Source organism: Carcharodon carcharias, chromosome 13, assembly GCF_017639515.1.
Source record: "Carcharodon carcharias isolate sCarCar2 chromosome 13, sCarCar2.pri, whole genome shotgun sequence".
Lineage (NCBI taxonomy): Eukaryota > Metazoa > Chordata > Chondrichthyes > Lamniformes > Lamnidae > Carcharodon > Carcharodon carcharias.
This window is the reverse complement of record NC_054479.1, coordinates 104506818-104522828: the sequence shown is the minus strand read 5'-3', so window position 1 is coordinate 104522828 and position 16011 is coordinate 104506818. Positions and strand designations below refer to the sequence as shown.

Here is a 16011-nt window from a genome sequence, read left to right as displayed (position 1 = left end):
GTAGTTCTCTCTCAGCTGCGGCAGAATCCTTAGCTTCTCAGGCAGGCAGAGGTCTGCAGTGGAAAACATTCATAGATATTAAACTCAGGAAATTCTGCTGCCTATGTAAGTTTTATCATTACCTTTGCAAAATTTGTACCTTTTTATATATCTATTATGTTATTTTAAATTAGGGATATTTGCTTGTATGTGGAATAAATGCCAACATTAGTTGGGCCGAATGGCCTGTTTCTGTGGTGTAACTTATATGTATTTATATCTATAACTATAGTTTTAGTTTCTGAGAAAATAGTTTTCTTAGTGATTTGAGATTTTAAGATGACACCTGAGAGGATTTAGCAAAAGAACAATTTTGTTTTCATATTTTGTTGGTAACTGTTATTGATTAATTCTCCTTTATTTGAACTTCACATTTGGTTTTATTTTTGCCGATTGACCCATTTCTAACTATAAAGGTGTGATTTTTGCTCTTGGGAATCTGGCATTTGAGTCAGACAAATTATTTCCAAAGAAAAATGTGAAGTTGTTTTGTAATGTGTAATATAAAATTATAGACACAAGGTTGCTGAAATGTGACATGGCAAGTTAAATATGAAATTGTTGGACTGGCATTTGGCTTATTCCATTAATCTTTAGAAAACATATTGTAATGCAGGCAGATTAAGATTGTGTTCCCACAGTTAGCTTGTATGCATTTGGTATCGAATGCTGCTATAATACTTGGTAAAGTGTTTAATTTTGAGCCATAAATTTATAGCTTCTGTAAAGAATCTGGTAGACATAACAAAATATAGCCCATTGCTTGCTTATTTATTTGTTAATTTTTTTTACTCAGCTAACTTATTATTTTTCAAAACCTTGTCAAAAATGACCTTTTAATTCCCACAGTTTTTAACTACAAAAGGAAAACTATGAATAAAAACCTTGTATTTATATAGCATATGACCATGTCCTCGGGACATCTCAAAAGTGCTTCATGGCCAGTGAATTACTTTTTGAAGTGCAGTCACTGTTATTGTGTAGCCAAGCATGGCAGCTAGTTGCAAATGAGATGAACACCACGTTCATGTCTTTGGTGTATTGTTTGAAAGAGCAATGTTGGCCATGATGCCAGAAGAATTTCTCCCAATCTTTTATGCCCATCTCCACAGGCTGATAGGGCCTTGGTTTAACAAGTCCTCATAAAGACAGCTCCTCTGAAAATGCAGCATTCACTCGGTACTGCACATATGCTCAATCCCTGTTGTGGGATTTGAACTCCGTGTTCCGCAGGGGCAAGAGTGCTGCTAATTGAACCAAGTTGTATTTGGAAATTCTGTACAGTGTTTACTCATGTCTAAAATTGACAAATGTAACCCATACCACTTAGAAGGACAAAGGCAGCAGATTGTATGGGAACATCACCATCTGCAAGTTCCCCTGCAAGCCATGCACGATCCTGACTTGGAAATATATCGCTGTTCCTTCACTGTTGCTGGGTCAAAATCCTCCCTAACAACACTGTGTGGGTGTACCTACACCACATTGACTGCAATGGTTTGCCACCATCTTCTCAAGGGCAATTAGGGATGAGCAGTGCCCACAAACCATGAAAGAATAAATAAAAAGCAATGTACTAGTAGGTTATTTCTGGCAACACATTTTTTCTCTGAGGCGTAGTTTTAATTTAAATGATGACTGTGATATGTTACCTGTTTGATTAGTTCTGATCTGAATGTTTTTATATTTTAATCATTTTAAGCGCTTCATTGGGTTCTTGTTGCAGTTTACTAAGCTTGAATTTATGGCTTATTTTGCTTAAAGATAGAAATCCAGGTAACAAAAGGAAAAATACCTCAAATATCCAAAGTCAGCACATGTATCAGCAACACACTGCAAAGTTGAGCTGCTTTTGAATGCAGGGTTATCATTAAAATCTTCTTTAAAAGCCAAGCCTCCATTTACTTGAAGTCTTTCTGTTTAATAAAATATGTGCATTTAATCAGCACTAGTTAGATTGATAAATACGGTAGCAAACATTGTACCATTTGCTGCTCTGTCAGTGAAAGATGTTTGGTGTGGAGGAATCAAAGGATGGAGAAATTAGGCAAAATGTAAAATACTGCATTAATTAGAGTTGTATAACAGTCACTTTCAAAATTTGAATTATTGTGGAGGACAAAATTGATATAACATCAATTTTGAATACCTCGGCCGCATTACTTAAAGCTGGTAAGTGAGCAGGATTGGAAGAGATACATCTGAGAATATTGAAGGAAGTAAAGGTGGGGATTGTGAAAGCACTGACCATAATCCACCAAACCTCCGTAGATACTGGTGTGGTGCCAGGGTTCTGGAGAACAGCAAATGTAAATACCCTTGTTCAAAAAGGGGTGGAGGGATAAGCCCAGTCCCTACAGATTAGTCAGTTTAACCTTGGTGGTGTGAAGGCTTTTAGAAATGTGTTATGACCCCCATTGAGACTGATTTTTAAAAAGAAATTTGAACTTCCATGGACTGACTGAAAGGATCACATGACAAGATTTCTAGTTTTAAGACTTTCTGATGTAACAAATGGATTAAAAGCACATTGTCTAAACATTTTTGTAGGAAATTTTAAACTACCAAAAAAAACTTCCCTCATTTTAATTGTTCGCATGTCCAAAAATCCTACGTTATGTTTATACTTAACACTGCCACTTAGTGGGCACTTTATTCTCCAGAAACCAGTCCAAAGTGATTCTTGGCTTCCGAGGGCGTGCTTCCTTTTTTTCCAGCGGATAACATCTAATCCTGAACTGACTTAAATGATGGTGATGGTTACCCTGGAAATTCCTTTCTCTCTAGCCAAAGGTGGGTGACTATTCCAGCCTCAATTAAATCCTGATGATCTTGATCTCTAAAATCTGAGCATGTGTCCCCGCCTGCATTCCATGTGGTGAACCACAAAGACTGGTGCTCCCTTTGTGCTCCCTGCTTCTTGCAGACCTGCCCATCTGTGAGGTTCAAGGATATCTTAAGAAAACCCTGTAAGGTGATCCTTACAATGGTCTGTTCCCCCATTGAAGCCCATCTCCATAGCAACATGAATCGTATGGGATTTGTATGCAGTTAGAAATGCTGCTTAATTATCTTCTCAACTAACAACTCCATTCTATCTTGGAATTAAATATATTTTAAAGTATAACCATTTAGAAAATTTGATACTCCTAGCACCTCTTTTTGAGACTTGGAGACTAAGTTTACCCACAGTGGTCGCAGATGCCCTTGTCATTGTCCACATGACATCTTGCAGCACCTTCCCAGTAAAACAACCTGGGCTCCCCTTTAACCATTAACAACCAAGCTTGTTGGGCATAGTTCAGGACAGGTCCCATGACCCCTTTCATTCCTCTTTTTTACCCTAACTTAAAGACACAGAGCCAAAACATAACTATCCTATAAACCTCATAATTTTGCTTCAAAATTTCCTTTGCTACAAATAACAGTCACTTGGGCAAATGTGGATTAATTTAGAAAAGTCTGCATTGATTTGTTAAAGGCAAACTGCTTGTCTCACTTGACTGAGCTTTTTGATGACATACCAGAGAGGTTTGATGTACAAGAGGTACAAGGATTTCCAAAAGGCATCTAAAATGCCACATAACAAGTTTGTCAGCAAAGCCAAAGCCCATAGAAGGACGGGAATAGAAGCAGCATGGATATAAAGTTGGCTGAGTGGCAAGAAACAGTAGTGATGAACGGTTTGTTTTCTGGACTGAACAAAGGTGTATAGCAATGTTTCCCCAGGAACTGGTATTAAGAACTCTACTTTTCTCGATCTATATCAATGACCTAGACTTGGGTGTGCAAGGCACAATGTTAAAATTTGCAAATGACACCAAACTTTGAAGTATTGTGAAATATGAGGAGGATGGATTTGGACTTTAAGAGGACATAGGTAGGCTGCTGGTGGAATGGACAGACTTGTGGTAGATGAAATTTAATGCAGAGAAGTGTGAAATGATCCACTGTGGTTGGAAGAACAAGGAGAGGCAATATAAAATAAAGGATACAATTCTAAACGGGGTGCAAGAGCAAAGGAAGCCGGTGGTATATGTGCATAAATCATTGAAGGTGGGAGGGCAGGCTGAGAAAGCGGTTAAGAAGGCATATGGGATCCTGGTCTATGAATAGAGAGGCATACCGTATAAAAGCAAGGAGGTCTTGGTAAAAACAAAAATACATGGAAAAACTCAGCAGGTCTGGCAGCATCTGTGGAAGGGAGCACAGTTAATGCTTCGAGTCCACATGATTCTTCAACAGAACTAAGGAAAAATAGAAAATGGGTGAAATATAAGCTGATTTAAGGGGGAGGGGGTTGGGACAAGAGAGCTGGATAGAGGGCCAGTGATAGGTGGAGACAACCAAAAGATGTCACAGACAAAAGGACAAAGAGGTGTTGAAGCTGGTGATATTATCTAAAGGAATGTGCTAATTATGGGTAGAAAGCAAGACGAGCAAGGTACAGATAGCCCTAGTGGGGGTGGGGTGGGGTGAAGGAATTGAAAAAGACTAAAAGGTAGAGATAAAATAATGGATGGAAATACATTAAAAAATAATGGAAATAGGTGGGAAAAGAAAAATCTATATAAATTATTGGAAAAAAAGAAAAAGGGGGAAAAATCAGAAAGTGGGTGGGGATGGAGGAGAGAGGTCATGATCTAAAATTGTTGAACTCAATATTCAGTCCGAAAGGCTGTAAAGTGCCGAGTTGGAAGATGAGGTGCTGTTCCTCCAGTTTGCGTTGAGTTTCAATGGAACAATGCAGCAAGCCAAAGACTGACGTGGGCATGAGAGCAGGGTCGAGTGTTGAAATGGCAAGCGACAGGGAGGTCTGGGTAATGCTTGCAGGCAGACCAAAGGTATTCTGCAAAGCAGTCACCCAGTCTGTGTTTGGTCTCTCCAATGTAGAGGAAATCGCATTGGGAGTAATGAATGCAGTAGACTAAGTTGAGGGAAGTACAGGTGAAATACTACGTCACTTGAAATGAGTGTTTTGGCCCTTGGACGGTGAGGAGAAGTGAAGTAAAGGGGCAGGTGTTGCAACTTCTGCGGTTGCATGGGAAGGTGCCGTGGGAGGGGGTTGAGATGTAGGGGCTGATAGAGGAGTGGACCAGGGTGTCACGGAGGGAACAATCCCTACGGAATGTCACCGGGGGGCGGTGAAGGGAAGATGTGTTTGGTGGTGGCATCATGCTGGAGTTGGCGGAAATGGCGGAGGATGATCCTTTGAATGTGGAGGCTGATGGGGTGATAGGGTCCCCCTTGTCCTCACTTATCATGTTTCTGGGAGGGTGAAGAAGGTGTGAGGGCAGATGCGTGGGAGATGGGCCAGACACGGTTGAGGGCCCTGTCAACTACCGTGGGTGGAAAACCTTGGTTAAAGAAGAAGGACATGTCAGAGGAACTGTTTTTGAAAGTGGCATCATCAGAACAGATGCGACAGAGGCGAAGGAACTGAGAGAATGGGATGGAGTCCTTACAGGAAGCGGGGTGTGAGGAGCTGTAGTCGAGGTAGCTGTGGGAGTCAGTAGGCTTGTAATGGATATTGGTGGACAGTCTATCACCAGAAATTGAGACAGAGAGGTCAAGGAAGTGTCAGAGATAGACCATGTGAAAATGATGGAGGGTTGGAAATTGGAAGCAAAATTAATAAATTTTTCCAGGTCCAGACGAGAGCATGAAGCAGCACCGAAGTAATCATCGATGTACTAGAGAAAGAGTTGTGGAAGGGAGCCTGAGTAGGACTGGAACAAGAAATGTTCCACATACCCCATAAAGAGACAGGCATAGCTGAGGCCCATGCGGGTACCCATAGCCACACCTTTTAATTGGAGGAAGTGAGAGGAGTTGAAGGAGAAATTGTTCAGTGTGAGAACAAGTTCAGCCAGACGGAGGAGAGTAGTGGTGGATGGGGATTGTTCAGGCCTCTGTTCGAGAAAGAAGCAGAGAGCCCTCAGACCATCCCGGTGGGGGATGGAGGTGTAGAGGGATTGGATGACCATGGTGAAGAGGAGGCGGTTGGGGCCAGGGAACTGGAAATTGTTGATATGATGTAGGGTGTCAGAGGAATCATGGATGTAGGTGGGAAGGGACTGAACGAGGGGAGAGAGAATGGAGTCAAGATAGCGAGAAATAAGTTCCGTGGGGCAGGAACAGACTGACCCAATCGGTCTGCTGGGACAGTCCTGTTTGTGTATTTTGGGTAGCAGGTGTAAGCGGGCCGTCTGAGGTTAGGAGCTGAGGTCTTGGTGAAACTTTTCAAATACTGTTTCTGCCTCAGCTGGTGCATTGTCCAATTCCGGGCATCACACTTCAGGAAGGATGTGAAGGCATCGGAAGGTGCGCGGAAAATATTTACAAAAATTTTTCTGGGGGAATGAGAGACTTCAGTTATGTGGATAGGTTGGAGAAGCTGGGTTTCTTCTCTTCAGAGAAGAGAAGGCTGAGAGGAGATGGAGGTTTTCAAAACCAAGAGAGGCCTGGACAGAGCAGATAGTGAGAAACTATTTCTAATGGCAGAAAACCCAAGAACCAGAGGACACTGATAGCAAATGAAACAGAAGCAATATGAGAAAAGACCTTTTTTATTTGACAAGTGGTTAGGATCTGGAAATCATTGCCTGAGTGTATGGCCAATCATGGTTTTCAAAAGAGAATTGGATAATTAACTGAAGAGGAAAATACTTGCAGAGCTACAGGGAAAGAGTGCTGAAATGGGACCAGTTGAGTTGCTGTTGTACAGTGCTGGCATGGGCCCTAAGGGCTGAATGGCCTCCTTCTGTGCTGTAACCTGTCATGTTTCTATAATAAAGGCACCAATCACTCAAGGCATTGGGTGAACACATTGTTGGTTCAATCATTTAGACTAGGCACATGGGAGCATTCACACAAAGGTAGAAAATTTGAAGTCAGCAGCAGAGCTATGTGCGCTATGTTCTGCTCACGGGCCAAAGTGCAACTGAGACTGGATCACATGGCATTTCCCTTCTAGTGATGCTGCTATCCCTTAAAGGCATATTACAATATCCCCTTTTCTTTTGAAAGATGCTTCTCCCCACCCCTTCCAAAAAAGTATAACCATTTACAATACATGATCATGTTCAGTTACCATTACATAAGTATATACAACTGATGAACCTGAGTCTCTAAAGCGTAGAGCTAATCTGCTGGTACATTCAGATCTTGTAATGGTAACTTTGGAGTTTTATTTAATTGCTCAGTGATCTGTAGGATTGTCAATTTTGGATGTTGCTCCTGGTTGTATTTGGGTTCTTATCCTAGACGCAATGGGACTGTATGGTGTTTGAGGAGCTGGAATGGATCTGATTTGCCCCCAGTTACACGTTTGTGCAATGACTTCTTCGTAGGTCTTGGTTCAGAACAAATCCTTGTTATTCAGATGGTTGCCACATACATTCTCTGGGATCCTGGGTGCAAACTTGTTCCAACTGTAAACTTAGCAATTCTGTACCCGCGTTTTCACTGTGCACATTGGTCACCTTCTCTTGCAGTTTTAAAAGTTGCTGTCTGGTTTCTGCAAGAGTAGAATGGGTAAGAGAGGTAAATTGGTCAGCCAAACATGAGCTTTGCCAGTGATGGAATAGTTGCACTCGGCTGTTGCTCTCAGGTGGAACATTGCAATGTGTAGGTCTTGCTTGGTCTGTCTACGTTTGAGAATTGGGATTTCACCTTGCGAATTATTCATTCAGCTAGGCTGTTAGATCTAGGGTAATGAGGAGAAGAAATAATGTGATCAATATTCCACTTCTCTCATATCCTGAAATGGCTTACCAATAAATTGTGGACCATTATCCGTAATGATCTCTCTATCACACCAAATAGACTGGAAATTGCATTTAAAGCACGTGTGACGGTTCTGCTTGACATATTGTGCAATTGTAGAATGATGGGGTACTTGGTAAAGTTGTTGACAATGACTATGAAGTCAGTGCATGGATATGAGAGGTCAGAAGTGATTTTGGACCAAGCATGGTTCGGAACTTCATGTGGAATCAGTGGTTCTTTGTGCTGACTTGGCATATGCTCTTTACATACCTCCCGCTTCTTGACAATGACTTCAGTCATTGTTCATAACCGGCCAATAGACTGTCCCATCTGAGAGTCTTCTCGTCTGACTCATGCCAATGTGAGTGATGAAGTTGTTGAAGAATATCAGGTAGCAAAGATTCCAGTGTGATGACCTGCCTGCTTTTAAAAATGACTCCCCAGGAAATGCCTAGCTCATCCTCGTAAGGCCAGTATGCTCTTGGGTGTTGGTCGACATGCTAAATTGAATCAGGCCATCCTTCCATGATGGTTTTCCACAGGTGTGTGCAGAATCATTTGCAGTTTCTTCTTGTAGCTACTGGCATTTACATTGTGCAAAATGTTAATTTCAATTGCTGGACTTGTACTCTCCTGCAAATGTAATGTTGCAGCTCCCTTGAAGCTGCCAATTTTGTCAAAACGTTGTGGATATTTTGATGTTAGGTTGTGAACTGAGGTGATAGGAGTATTTTGAGGTTGATTTGTGATGAGGTTTGACTGATCGTGGATTGTCACTAGTGCGAGGTCATGGCATGCTGGTAGACATGCAATGACCGGGCCTTTAGTCTCCATGACATAGAACATCCGTGACGCCCAGGAGGATTGATTGTACTTGCACTCCAGGACTATAGATCCTGCACATAGAATTAATGAACCATGGCCTTCCATGTCTGTGCATATATGTCTTCAGAATTTGCAGTGGTAGCATGTTTTGGCACTTGCCCCAAGTCAGTCTTGGCCAATAATGAGTAGTTACCAACTTTTTTAAGGCAGAGATTATTCTAATTTTGGCAAACACTTTAGAAGGTGTGATGGTGTCTGTTTTCCACGAGTTTGATGGTGTGAAACCTGCGTTCACCGTTCACTCTCATCATGCACATCATCATTATTTTCTGGTTTGTCAGTCATCTCATGTATATGTTTCTTAAGGGATGCCAGATGGTCATTGTTAATGCTTGAAGGTTCCCATTGTGTACGGTCTGTATGGATCAGTGCGCAGCTCTTTGTAGGTGCATCAGCCTTTGCTCTAGTGCACTGCTGCTGCCAATGGCCCTTTCTGCCACATGCCTTGCGGAGTTGCTGGAAAGCTGGGCATTTCCTTGGTGCATGCAGAAGGCCACACCTTCCACATGCCTTGCTAGGTTTGGGTGTTCTAGTGAGTATGTCAAGCTTGGGACCTGTACACTTCATTGACGAACGAGGATCACTTTGTACTTGGGTCCATCCTTGAGTAGCTGTTCGATGCTGAATACCTTGGGCTTGTCTAGCAGATCTACTCAACAATTGTGTGTGCTAACTGTGTGTTTGAAAAAACACAGTATGTACCCTTTTCTCTGCATCTGCTGGCGAAGTGGTATATGAATGCTGTAGGCTGTTGTTGAAATGACATGAACTCTAGTCGCTGAATATGGAAATTTAACCTGATTCTGTAGGGGATCCTTTAGCTCTCCTGTTAATCCTAATGTGTTCAGTCTGCATAGACCTTCATTCCCAATTGCTAGGCAAATTTTTACGGCTTGCCTGTCTGGTTCAGAAATACCGGAATGAAGGAACCATAGTTCTGTACGTTTTTAAACGTTTTGCATTTGGATGGTAGGGCAGCTGCATTCTAATTCAAACTGGGGAAGTTTTCCTTTCTCCTTGTTTTATTGTTCAGCAAATCTCTTTTTTTAGTTTGACACTCCCTCGCTCATCATCGATCCAGCCCACACCCTGGTCCAGACTGCGCTAACCCGGTGCTGGTCCTCTTGATGCGCTGTTCCACTCACGGAACTGGCAGTCTATGCATTGCACTTTTATCACGGGGGATCCACCTGTTTACCGGCTCTTTATTTGAGCACTATCTCATCCCTGTGTCTTGAAAGCTTTTCTGTGCAGTCACCACACTGCACTTTCAATGTACTCTGACGTTACGAACTCATTATGGTCTGACAAAAATGTCTAGGGTTGCCTCATGCCATATAACATGTCCTAAGGCTGTTTGCCATGTTGTGCCTGAACTTAATCTTGCTGCCATGCTGTTTTACCACCACTGAACACCACATCATGCTTTTATAATGCTATAAAGGCAACAATCACTCATAAGGGATTAGATAAACACATTGTGGGTTCATTTATTTATCTAGGCACATAACATATATACAAAGGTAGAAAACTTGAAGACATCAGCGGCATAGCTGTGTGTCCTGTGTTCTGCTCACAGGCCAAAGTGAAACTGAGATTAGATCATGTGACACACTTTCCTTCTGGTGATGGCATGCTGCCATCTTAAAGGCAACATAAAGCAAAGAAAATCATGGAATGGTTATGATTGTAGCTCATAACTCTATTTCTGCTTGAACTAAGACTTTGTTGCACTTACTGAATACAACTGAATCAAATTGAGGTGGATCTTAAAAATTACCCTTTGTAAGTTTTTTTAGATTGGCCTGGTGTAAAGACCTCATGCAAATCTCCTGCTAATTGCTGTGTGGGCAATGTATCTTAGCCCATGTGATTTGTAACTTAATTGTCTGGTGCGTGGAAAAACTGGGCAGTCTCCACATAAACCCTGGTGTTTTCTTTGTTATTGGCCACCCTGATAAATTAATCCCAAGGAATTGAGCTGGGAAGTATGTATGTCATTAGAGTTGTGTAATCTGTTATCTTTTGATGGTGGTATGTCTTCTGTTATTTTCAGTAAATGGAATGGTGTAACTTCATAAATTTAAAGAGCTGTAGGCACGTGTAGATGCTATATATTGTTGGAATTAAAGTATATTTTGTGCTTTGACTAAACTAATAACTCATTGCTTGTAATCTGTAAATACTGTCATTGTGATATAAATTATCGCAGCATCCAAGAATCTCAAAGTTGTACAACATAGACTATTCAATCCATTGCATCTGTGCCAATAGTCTGACAAAGCTTTCTTATAACCCTGCCCTCTGCCTGTACTCCTTTGCTTTCTTTTCTTTAATTAATTACCAACTTACAACAATGAGAACAATATGTAGTGCCTTTTACCATTGCAAAATGTCCTGAGGCCTTTTCATACGGGCATCATCAGGCGAAAATAGACACCAAGTCAAAGGAACATATTGGGAGGGTTGAGCAGAAACTTCGTCAAAGAAATGCTTTTAATAAGGGTCTTGAGGAAGAGAGGGTGGTGGAGGAACAGAATGGTGTAGGATGGGAATCCTGGAGCAGAGCACTCACAGCTAAAGACTTGATTAGCAATGGTGGGGAAAAGGGAGTGAGGAATGCACAAGAGACAAAGGAGGAATGGAGAGTTCATGGTAAATATGGGTTCTGGAGCTGGCCAAGATCATGATTGATGAGGCCATGGAGGCAGAAGGCATGATGAAAATGTAAAATATGGGGCATTAAGGAACTAATGCAGCAAGCAGAGGAGTGAAGAGCAAGCAAGACCTGCTGCAAGATAGAACATAGGTAAGAGTTTCAGATGAGGTAATACAGAGCATAGGGGATGTGAGGTGAGCCAGGAGAACAGTTAAATATTTGATTCTGAAAGTGACAGAAGCTTGAATGAGTGTTTTAGCAGTAGATGGGCTAAGGTGGGAGGTGGGGGGGTGCTGGGGGTGTTGGTGAGGATGGTGGTGGAAATGAAAGATATTATGAAAGTGGAAGCTTTTAAAAGCTGGGGTCAGAACTTAATGTGAACAGAGGATACTTGACTTGCACTTGCCCATAAACTTTCCATGAGCTTTTGCACTGGATGTTACCAGAAGTTGGAGATCCAAATAGTGCAGGGCCAGGACATCTGGGGCCAGTGTGAACTGGATAAAAGTCAAACAGTAAAAAAAAAATATTTTGTTGCGTCTCCAACAATTAAATACTGATGGAATGAGAGTAATAATAAACGGGAGACCCCTTATTTAAGATAGAGAAAAGGAGGAATTTATTTTCTCAGAAGGTTAGTGTTTGGAATTCTCCTCCCCAGCTAGCAGTGAAGGCTGCATCATTGAATAAATTCAAGCCTGAGTTGGACAGATTTTTAATTGACAAGGGGGTCTAGGGTTATAGGCTGGAGGGAGGTGGGGTGCAGGCAAGAAAGTAGATTTGAGACCACAATGAGATCAACAATGATCTTATTAAATGGTGGAGCAAGCTTGAGGGGCTGAATGGCCTAATCCTACTACTATTTTGTGGTCTTTTGATTCCACACTTTCAGTGCCAGAGAAGTTGTTTGCAGGTAATGGACTTACCAAGCTGTTAAAAAGGGTGCTTGGACTGAAAAGAACAAGCTCTAACTTTCTGTGGTAAGTTTAATTCTTCCCTAAAAAGGACTGGGCCTTCATGCCTTTTAACCTATTTGAATGGTGAGTCAGATGTAAAATGTCTAAACAGTCAAGCATATATTGCTGTTTCAATGTCTGCAGCTAGTGTGAGAGATATCAGAATTAGTCTTGCAATCTAGGGTCTAACATGTGATGCAGTGTTCAAATCTTATCACGTTGCCCCCACAACCACCAACCCAGTGGATTCTATCAATTGCATGAATAAAGTACTGCATTGGTTGAAATCCGTTTATTGCTTACTAATGATTAAGGGATTAATGACAACACCAAATTGTATCTCTAACCCTGTTTCAACTTTCCTAACTTTAAGCAGGCAAAGGAAGCATGGTTATCATCGTTAAATTAGTTGGGTTCAGTTTAATATGACAACTGTGAAAAGTATTAACTTTGAAGTAAAAGTTCAGAAAATTATGTCCAACACTCAGTAGAAGTTCTGATATGCATTCTGTTGACAGCATAGTCAGAAAAATACCCTATAATGTAATCATCAAAATAGTTATTCTGCAGCTGGGCTATAAGTTATCCTATATTGAACTAAACCACCTAATGCTGAGAGTCTATAATACTCTTGACGTTTTATTTTAAGTGGTTGATACATCATGAACAGCTCATGGCTGAATTTTTGACACACCCTAGGAAGATGACTATGTCAGTACTATAACATCAGAGAGTCTCTTGTAACGTTCAGATTAACTGATGGCAATTGTGTGCTCTCTCTCTTTAAATTTTTTATTTGTAAAAATGGTTACAGCTTCATTGCTGTGGAAGTGGTCATGTGTTGGGTTAAAGTAGATTTCTTTCCTGCTGTGATCTGACTCCATCTCTCTGGTCTGAATGGTATCTGGACTAGACTGGGTCCTTGAACCCTCAATGATCAACATCCATTCTTGGTTCATTGTTTCTTCTCAACTGTTCTTGAATTATGATTTGCAGTACTCTTGGGCCTCTCTCTGAACTGAACTGAGTGCTTTTCCTTTAAGTTTACTCTGAATCAATCAGTTTATGTATCTTTATCAATTTATCCTTAGCCAAAAGTCTGTGTGCATCTTCCTTCAGCCTGGCTTGATTTGAACCAACTTCCCTCAACATCATTTCTCTAAGCAATTCTCCTCTAACTTTTTCTAATAACATATCTTTTTGCATCTGAAGCTGGTTGACTACTTATACCAAATCTTGAAATACAATAAGAGGTAATTTTTTTTATTTTTGTTTCAGAAGAAAGATTGGGACTTGATGAACAATTGATGAATTTAGTGTCAGAGCACCTTCTGGTTGCCATCCTTCCCAGATTGCCCTGGTTTTTCCAGGAATGCAGCATCAATCTCCCAGAGATATTCTGCTAACAATAAAGGAGAAAAGTTACATGAATATTTTTTAAAAGCTTTTCTTTATTTATCAATTATAAAATCATTGAAAATAGGGCAAAATGGCTATTTGGCTGATGGTCAAGAATCATATAATTGGCTAACAAGATTTGATTGCATTCAAATTGGTAAGTATGCCAGTGCATTGTGAAGATGGACATGCTGAGTGACTGATGGCAGGGGCGTGGGGGCAGATCAGTTGGAGGTCAGAGGTCATATGACAAAACCTCCCAGAATATGTCCAACCAGTGTTGGCTTCATCAAAGCGCTTTACCTTTCTCATACTATTGCTCAGGTTTAATGGTTCCATTTGACAATTTTAAGGGCCTTTGGTCCAAAGCTGCTTAAAGCCTGAGTTCTCCTGTGAGGCTTAAAATGTTTTCACAGCAAGTGCTGTGTTATAAGGATTGGCCCTGCTCACAATTTGGAGGAGATCAAGCCATTTGTCTTTGAAGATTTTTTTTCCAGGTCTTAAAGCAGCCATAACGAATGAAAAACAAGCCTCTTGCCAACTTCATGTCTATGGTATGCAGTTTTCAAATTGTGGAATTGTGTAATGCTGACACCAATTTAATTTCCAACTTTATCTTTTTTTGCTGGATGAGCTTCTGTGTTTCATACAATAGGATGGAGATTTCCACCACTGATTTCACACATGCAGAGGTTACAATCTTAATTGGGTCCTTGGAAGCTGCTTTGTGTATGTTTTGACTGTTGACTCGAGAAAGAAGAGACCTGAGAACAGGTCACTTTGTTAAACTCCTGACCGCCAATGTGGTGACTCTTAAAAATGCCCTCCAAACAAGGGCAATTAGGGATGGCAATAAATGTTGGCCTTGCCAACAACACCCACATCCCACAAATGAATAATAAAAATAAAAGTTGGTGAAGGAGACTAGAGTCGATCTTTACTCAGTTTTAGATTTACTCAGAAAAGCACTACAAGTGTCGTCTTATATACCCTCCACCAGTATGTACTTAACCTTATTTATAGTTAACACATTGTCTATTATCTTGAGTAAGAAAAGGTGTATTTTGCAGGCGTGACTCAAAAACAATACCAAAGCGAAAGCCTTGATTTTTTTTATCATTGGCAAATGGAGGCTATAACTTTTAATTTTGTGTGGCCTATTAGGAATACAGCATAACGAATGAGAACTTCTGCTTGATAACTTTATTTGGACAAGAAAACTAATCATTTTTTTTATAATGCTACCAGTTATGACAAAACATTGGGAACATGACCATCAGCGTTTTTTTTAATGCGTCTTTTCCAGTGGGTGAACTAACCCAGTATACTCAGTATTTGTGAGGAGCAGCAATATCTTTGAAACTCAGGTGGTGGTGAGGTTGATGTTGAGCTGTAACTCTAGTCGCAAATACTGTGCTGAATATTGATTTAAGTGCAGCTAATGATTTATAACTCTCTTCAGATGTTCTGTTAGCCTACAGAAAGAACTCTCTCTACATTTCTGTGCTGCTGATTTTTATAGCTTGGCTGGTAATTGATTTTGCATTTGCAGTTTTCATGTACTTCACTTGGTGGGATGATAACTAGAGAGACGATTTATGAATTTATGTTTGTTGCTTGCAGATTTAATGCAGGTGCTACTTCATGGTCACAATACATGGCAGAGATGAAATACAGTCATTGAATGATAAAGCATTAATCAGAAATAGTTAAAGAATTCAGGACATCAAATCTTTCTAACTAACAAGACATTTTGGATTCCCACGTGAAAAGTAAAGAGATAGTAGATTTGCAGGTCTTGTGATAATTGAGTCTGCAGCATGGTTGTAAGGTTTTAATGTTTTGGACAAGTTCATAAAATGAGAGCATAAATGCTGAGTGTGAAACGTACACTTTTTTTTGGTTATGTGCAGTGTTTCAATGTCTATTATCTCCAGGCAAATTTTAATCTTAACTATTGTAGTTACTGAGTTTTGATGTGAGTCTGTATCATTTTACTGTGAGTGGAGATGAGAAAGGCTGTATTAGGCTCCCCTAACAGAAAGGGAGGATTTCACTGAGAAATCAGGTATTTTAGTTTTACGAAGATGTAGCACTAATGGTAAGTAACTATTGCTTCTTTCTCACTTAATTCTCCAGTACCATCCAGTGTTGTACTGAATCATACAGGCCAAGATTTTTTTCAAACTCAGTTCCAGACCATGTCTGAATTCTTAATTGCAGGCCACGTACAGGATGTTGATCATTGCACTGCAGGCAGGGCTTAATGAAGGGGAAAAAAGAGGGTTCTGCACCTGATGACTA

General features: G+C 40.7%; 1 protein-coding gene and 1 long non-coding RNA gene across 10 annotated transcripts in view; both read left to right on the top strand.

Annotated features, from left to right (window-relative positions):
* anks1b (ankyrin repeat and sterile alpha motif domain containing 1B) overlaps positions 1-16011 on the top strand; it is an 865501-nt gene that overhangs the window by 34999 nt on the left and 814491 nt on the right. The window contains exon 1 of one of the 9 annotated variants that reach the window (XM_041202976.1): positions 9-105. The exons of the other annotated variants lie outside the window; for them this stretch is intronic. Coding sequence (XP_041058910.1) covers positions 104-105 — 2 coding nt within the window. The 5' untranslated portion in view covers positions 9-103. Of the gene's footprint in view, positions 1-8; positions 106-16011 lie in introns of those variants that run through there. 9 annotated transcript variants of the gene reach the window in all.
* Positions 2703-16011, top strand: part of LOC121285980 — a 35144-nt gene continuing 21835 nt past the window's right edge. The window contains exon 1 of the long non-coding RNA XR_005944863.1: positions 2703-2832. This is a non-coding gene — a long non-coding RNA (uncharacterized LOC121285980). The remainder of the gene's footprint in view (positions 2833-16011) is intronic.